Source organism: Leishmania panamensis (assembly GCF_000755165.1).
Source record: "Leishmania panamensis strain MHOM/PA/94/PSC-1 chromosome 32 sequence".
In the NCBI taxonomy this organism is placed as follows: domain Eukaryota; phylum Euglenozoa; class Kinetoplastea; order Trypanosomatida; family Trypanosomatidae; genus Leishmania; species Leishmania panamensis.
In genome coordinates this window covers 946,251-953,505 of record NC_025879.1, presented here as the reverse complement: position 1 = coordinate 953,505, position 7,255 = coordinate 946,251, and the positions used below count along the sequence as shown (strand labels likewise).

At 57.9% G+C, this 7,255-nt stretch overlaps 1 protein-coding gene across 1 annotated transcript; it reads left to right on the top strand.

The window, feature by feature from the left end:
- Window positions 1–3,547: 3,547 nt before the first annotated feature.
- Window positions 3,548–6,571, top strand: LPMP_322600 (hypothetical protein; the record flags this gene model as incomplete). The annotated part of the gene is made up of 1 exon (XM_010703643.1): window positions 3,548–6,571. The coding sequence occupies one exon, from the start codon at window positions 3,548–3,550 to the stop codon at window positions 6,569–6,571; it is 3,024 nt and encodes a 1,007-aa protein (XP_010701945.1).
- Between the last annotated feature and the right edge of the window lie 684 nt (window positions 6,572–7,255).

Sequence of the window (7,255 nt, the reverse complement as noted above, 5' to 3'; positions counted from 1 at the left end):
TCCGGTGAGCTCTTTCGCACCGATCTTCTGCCCACACCACCCACCTATCTGCTTCATCTCTCGTGGTACGTACGTCTCAGTTTCACTTTCTTCATCACTCGATACTTCTTTCGTTTTCTCTTGTGTTGCGTGGCCAAGGCTGAAGTCTCTCTTGCTTTCGATTCCTGTTCGCGCTTGCGTGTAGCACGGTGACAAGGCCGCACTTTGCAGTCGACGCGGAAGACGTATAGAGGGAAAGTACTTGGTAAAAGAGGGGCCCAGACAGAGCACCATGTGCGTGTGAATGGGTTGCGTGCATGCAGGTGAGCTGGTGCTGAGGTCAGCTGCAAAAATATGAAGAGAGAGGCCGAGAGGGAGGGAGAGGGCAAGTTGACAAGCCGTATGCGAAGCGCGGGCGCAACCCACCCTTCGAGATTTCGATGTTCTTTTCGTTGTTCATAGCTTTCACTGCTTCTGTAGAGAGACGTTTGAATCCCTCAGCGACCTCAGCAGATAGCCAACGAGAGAAGGATAGATGGATGGGCACGTGTGTGCGCGTGTGTGACGCCACTGAGCTGAAACGTAGGGGCGTGCGCCCAAGGGACGTCAAGAGAGAGAGGGGGGGGGGTGACGCCATGAAGAACAACACAATACCCAGTCGCCCTGTCTACGTGTATATCGCAGACACACGTGTGGATGTACTGCTATCGAAGGTAAAGAAGCAAAGCGGAAAAAAAAGCATGCGAAGGAAGACTGGAGAAGAATTTGGACTTGCTGTGTGCTGGACCCTGCGCTACTCTCTCCACTTCTCCAATCTGTACTGCACTCCACAGTGCTTCTTCCTCTGTGGCAGGGGAGGGGTTAACGGGGATGGTATGGTGACGTGCTGCGAGAAGATCAGAGAGAGGAACGAAGGGTGGGGGAAAAGAGACAGTGTCAAACCACGCCGATGCGCGGACTCTGAAAGGGCTTCTCTTTCCCTCTTCTTTCTTCATCTGAGCCGCTCTGCTCTTTCTCTCCCGTGCATTCCCTCTCCGCTTGCCGCTGGATCAGCTTCCTCTGTGGTGCCTCGTGAGCTTCAGTGGGGCGAAAGAGGTACACTCCTTGTATGCCTCTCTCAGTTGTGCGGTGGGCCTAACTGCATGCTTATGCGTGTGCGCTTTCTGCATATATGTGCGCTGATCTCTGCGTGCGGTGCAGAGTCCCCACCCCTTCACTTATTAGCTGCTCTCTTCCCCCCTCCCTCCCTCCCCTTCCTCCTCTTTTCGGTTTGCTCTGCACCTCTCAATAGTGCGCAGTCACTCAGTTGAGAGAAACAAAGAGGAGGACAAACAACGCTAGAAGCGTCTGTGCGGTTTCCTGGCGCGTGCAGCGGTCGGTGAGACTACAGTTGCGCTTGCACGCGTAGGCGTGAGCACTCGAGTGGCTACCCGCGCTGAGAGTGTGGCCAACTCGCTATGTGGCGCGTTAAGGCAGCTGGGCTGGTGGCCGGGTTTGCCATGACTTGTACCGGTTACTACAGGGTGTTTGCGCTCGACATGTTTGACGCACGCGCGGCGCAGGAGAAGCGCTACGAGGCTATCGAGCAGCGGCTATCTTCGGCAGCACATAGGGCTATGAAGGCCGTGCCGGTGGGGCTCAATGTAGTTGCGCAAGCAGCGCCACCGCCATCCTCACAGTGAGCTGTTGTTGCTCCAATGGTTTGGACGAACATCAGTGCCTAAGCACAAGCATGCGCGCGTGCTTACCCTCGTACCCACATGCAGTGTTTCATTGTTGGTGGGGAGTAGGGGCTTCTACCCGTCTTCTGCATCTCCTTAGCTCAGTAGACTTGCCACTGACGTCTCTGCAGGGATAACAACTTTTCCTGTGACATTCGCTCGGGTGTGCCCATACCCAGGCGGCTCCGCGGCATGCGTGTGTGTGTGTGTGTGTGTGCGTCTTCTGGGAAGGTACGTTTCTCTGAAAGCGATGAGGACAATGATGCGCTGCGGCTTTGACATTTGACGCGTATACGTCGCTGGCGCTGCATTCGCCTCTGCCACTGTCGTTTTTCTCGCTGCCCCCCCCTCACCCCCTACGGCTGACGGTGCGCTGGCGGACGGCTGAAAGAGATGTGACGTTTATGTTTGTGCTTCTGCTTCGTTGCCTGACCTTCACAGCGCCACATACATATCACTGCAGCAGACCACTAGATGGAGTCGACGATTGTTTTCTTTCGCGCACTGATGATTGCATGTTTGATTCGTCACCTCGTGCCCCCTCTACCTCCATATGAAGAGGTAAATCGAATACAGCCGCGAAAAGCGGAAAGACGCTGTCACGGCTACGGTGTTCTGAGCAGTCGCACTCTCGTAGAGAAGCAGAAACATCGGCGACATCACGCTCACACCAAGCTGTGGCTGGTTCTGTTGGCTGATGTCTTGCACTTTTCCTTTCTCTTCACGAGTGGCGTTGGCACAAGTCTGCACCTTGCGTGTCACTCACCAGATTTTGTTCATCATAGCTTCCTGCTCGTCCATTTTTTTTTTCTCTTGTCTTTCCATGCATGCATACATCACTGCTGCCATTTCACGCCCCTCCGCGTTGTTGGTCGTTCACTCGACAGCGACATACGCCTGCACACCCACACATTTCATACAGCGATACTAGAAAAGAAGGTACAGTCAGGACGGGAGCATTGACCTTACTCGATTGCTTCTCTCATCTACAGTACTTCAGCGCATCCATCACTGCGCCTGCGCGTGTGTTTTGGTGTTTTTTTTCTCTCCCCACCGTCTCTCTCTCTCTCTCTCTGCGACTCGCACACTCTCAGAGGGGGTACGAGTGCGCGAGTGCCGTCCTGCAGCGCGTTTTTTTCATTTCCTTCTTTTTTTTTCCCCTGTAGGAGAGGGGTGCATGGTGTCCACACAGAGGTGGTCCCCCTACCGTCTCTCTCCCTTTCTCCTCCTCAGGGCCACACCCACGTTGGTGTGTGCTGCTGCGCTTAGATGCGTGCTTCTGTTTCCTGCACTTGGCAAGACAACAGCGCTCATCCCCTAGACAGGCAGACACACGTCCGTGAAGAAGAGCCAACACCCTGACAAAGTACCCGATCAAACTCCAACCTGAATTCCGGTAGTTTTACGCACAGACCACGCCCCTCACATTTGCACGCTTGTGAGTGATCCTTCTCGTATGCTTCGCCCTGCACCCACCGAGACGAAGGCTTGGCTGACTCAACTGATTGACTCTTGTAGCGACTGAAGTGTTCTAGTCCTTGCCTTCTCCTGTGTTCAGTCGTAGAAACTCTCAGACATCATCAGTGTCACAGCGTGACATCCGGGAGAGCAGTCGAGGGGGAGCGGGGGGGGGGAGGTGCCCGGGTGCTGGTCTCTTTTTTTTTCTCGGACTCCTCAAGCAGGCTGGTGCAGAGGACTGGCCACCACACGTTGGAGCGGCAGTCGTGCAGGTGAGTCGTCTTCTACAGCGACATACATAACGTGCACCTAGAGTCAGTTGATTACATCCAGAGTAGAGAACTTGCTGACTGCTTCCACTGGCCCTTCTCTTCTCTGCAACAGTTCACATGCCTCCGAACAGTCTGTCCCAACCACAGAAACCGCGGCACATTACCGCCTCCACCCACACGCTGGCCGCGCGTCTCACGCACAACACGGTGGAGCGTGTTACTGTAGGCAACACGCCTTTGCACATGCTTCATCTCTGCGATGTGCAATGCGTGGCCCCACTCTTTGCCTCGTGCGTGTCGCTCACCGCCATGACGATTCACCTGAAGTACATGGCGTCGTCGACGGCGCTGGAGTTGCTGCTGTGCGCGGCGGCAACGTCCCCGACTCTGAAACACATCTCTGTGATGGGTGGGGTGACTTTGATGGAGGCATCCGCCATGGCATCTGGGATTGCCGCCTTCACGTGGGATAAAAGGGTGGGCGGGCAAAGAGTGTCGTTTGCTGACGCCACGCCTGAATCACCGCTTCCGCGCACAGTTCGCCGTGTGCCGTCCGCGCGGGAGGGCCGTCATTTCGCCAGCAGAGGGCACGGGGAGCGAGAAGATGCGTGCCGGCGTCGGTGTCTGAACTCTGACCGATCAGCGGCTTTTTCTCCGTATGCGGGCACTCCTCCTCCGACGCATCTGCGACGGCAACCGTGCACGAACAATGAGCGTGGCGCGCTACAGCCGACAAGCACGTCTTCACGTTCTACGCAATCGCGACTGCGAGCGGGTGCTGCGATGTGGCCAGTTCCCTACGCAGTCTCGCCGGTGGTCGCACTGGTTTCGCATCGGACATCACCGGCATTATCTCCGGGCTTTCTGCGTACCCCTCCCCACGCGAGCCTACTCTCTGCTCATCATATTGAAGGCGGTATTTGCCTCACTCTTGAGCTACACAGGTTATCGGAGGCTACAGCGACGCTGCTCTTGGACGGATTACGCCGAGCTCATCGGATCATCTCTGCTGAAGTGCGACTGTGCGTGGCGACTGCGGAGGCGCGGCACGCAGGACAGCGTCTGGCCCAGGAGGCAAAGAAAGTAGCGGCGCACCATCGCCAGCGGCGATTACTACTAATGACGCCGCCCACGCCGAAGAGCTGCCTTCTGCAGGCGAGAGCAAAGGAGCAAAACGTCAGTGCTTTCCATCGACGGTCACCGTACACCAGCGGTCTGCGGGTCTCTCCCAGAGCGGGCTTGTGCACCCCATCCTCACCTCCGCAGCGTCCTCTTGCATCGCTGTGGCCAGCGACGCCAGTAGAGCCGGATGCCGGATGCAATGGTCATGGAAGACGCAGAACTCTGCTCTCCGTAGAGGCACTTGGCTCACGCCAGCGGACAGCGAGGCGCCACGAGCAACGCCTTACACCAAGGTCTGCAGCAGCAGGTGGTATGTTCCCCCGGGAAGATAGCGGCACCCCTGTGCAGCCGCACACCCCTCTGACACCGCTGCCATCTTCTATGGCTGGGGGAGGTGCAACGATGAGGGCTCAGCGTCCGGTTCTCTCCGCCAATGAGCGGGTGACTGTCCAGCCTAGTCAGCCCGACGCTTTACGCCGTCGAGGTCGGCACGCTTCTCCTCCACCCGTGCGAGTCTGTGCAAACACCCTTTCCCGTCCTGTGTCCCCGAATGGGCATCTCAAGCAGGTTGGTCGGCTCTACAGCCCCCCGCGATGGGCAAGCCGTGCACAGCCGCTTACCAACGGTCCCGCACCTCCTCCACTGCCACTCTCAAAGGTCGCGCTCTGCCCTACGCCCCAAAGCGCTTCCACGCGGAACACTTTATCGCCTACCGGATGGAGGCTTAAGCATCACGCATCCTCGACATCATCGTGGTCTTCATGGTCGTCGCGGTCGTCGTCGCCACTTCCGCGGCCTCCGCAGCCGTCGCCGCGCCGAGCCACCGAGTCCTTCGCGCACTTAGTGGTTCGGAAGCAGGCAACTCCAGATGAGGAGAGGGAGCACGCCAAGCGGCTAGCTCAGCGAGCACCTCCGGACGCTGTCTCGGCGTTCCTCAACCGGCGCGGTCTCTGCCGGCTTTCCCCCTTTTCTGCTCGCCAACCGCACTCACCTCCGTCCTATTCTAACCTCCTTTGCTCTCCGAGGTACTGTCTTCGGCGCGGGAGTGACGGCTTGGGTGACGAGGCAGGGCAGCGCGGCATCCCTCCCCCGCAGACGCCACCTCACTCTTTTTCCTCTCGGTGCTCCTGCTTTGTGTGTCATTCTCAGCTGCCGAGATCTCCGGGGACAAACACGCGGCAGGCACCCCGTCCGGCAACCCCAGCGAACTTGGAGGACGCGATTCTGGCTCTTGCGGCTTCCGTGGCTCGTGCACCACGACCACGTTCGTCACCGCCCTTTCCGTGCTCTCCACCCTCAGCACCGTCCTCGTTGGCATCGCCGCCGCCACCACTGCCGGTGGTGGTGGCGGCTTGCAGCTCACGTCAACCACATAAGCACGACACGATTTCTGCACGCGAAGGCCGGGGTGCTGGCGATGTCACCCCTACGACGCACTCGGCAGCGACGTCGGTGAACGGTATCACACCGCCACGAAGACAGAGCGGAGGAGAACGAGAGAACGATAATGCCACCGCCTTTCACAAGGCCGCGATTTCGGCGTCCTCGTCGTCGTCGCGCACCTCCCGCAGTATTCACACGGCAACAGACAGCGTACACCGATCACTGAATATGGACCTTGGAGAAGGCGACCATGCCGGGGTTCGACACAGTAGTGCATGCGGACGGATGGAGCCCGCAGTGACCCGATGCGAAGGATCACACTTGCAGGTTTCACACACCCAGCTGCCCTCGTCTCTGCCGCTGCAGACCCCTGAGCATCAGCAGCAGCAACATGGCGAGGAGGTGGGCTACGTAGTGTACCCGAACTCTGTGGCTTTCCTGCGCGCGCGTGTGAAGGAAATCAACAGACATGTTGTGTGGCACCAGATTCAGTCCGCTAAGGCCGTGGAGGCGCACTCGAGGCATCTGGCGGAGCTGGAGGTGACGTTCTCTGACCGAGTCACAGAGGGGCTTACAGATATCTTGATGGTGCTCACCGACATGGAACACGGGTCTCGCATCGATGGCCGACGCTGAGGCACCCCTTTTTCTCTCTCTCTTTTCTCTTTGTTCTGGGTGCGCGCGACTTGTGAAGCGTGTGGCCTCTTCTCTGCTGCCTCACTAGCTCTGCTACTCTTCTGTGGAGCGTTTCCTTTATTCTTTCACCTCGTGTAGGGGTGCCAATTCAGCTTTCCTCTCTGCTAGTCTCCACTGACCGCACAGGCATCCACGCGTTGGGTGTCGCTGCTAGTGCGAGCACAGAACATCACCAAGGACAAGCACTGACCAACACCGTTCATCGCGCTGAAGCGAAGATAGGATATCTCTGAGCGGTGAGGCGGCACGCACGGGTGGGTGGATTTGAGTCTTTTCTTTCCTCCCTTCTCTTTTGAAGCCCAGTAGCTCCTCCTCCCTCTCCCCCCACAGCTCCATCGTGTGACGCATGTAACACGACTGCATGGGCTCGGCCTTGAGTTGTTTCTTTCGTTGCTTTTTTTCTCGCCCGTGTAGTCGCGGCGGTGAATCCCTTGAGAGTGCCACTTTAGCGTTTCTTTTCCTGTTCCACTTTTCTCTTTCCCCACTTTCTTGCTCTCCCGTTATTCGCGCTTGCACAACGTACGCCTACGCTTTCCTCTTCCCCCCCCCCCCCCCCCCCCCCCCCCCCCCCCCCCCCCACTACGTACTACGTACGTACTCGTCGTACGCGTACGCGTCGTCGTC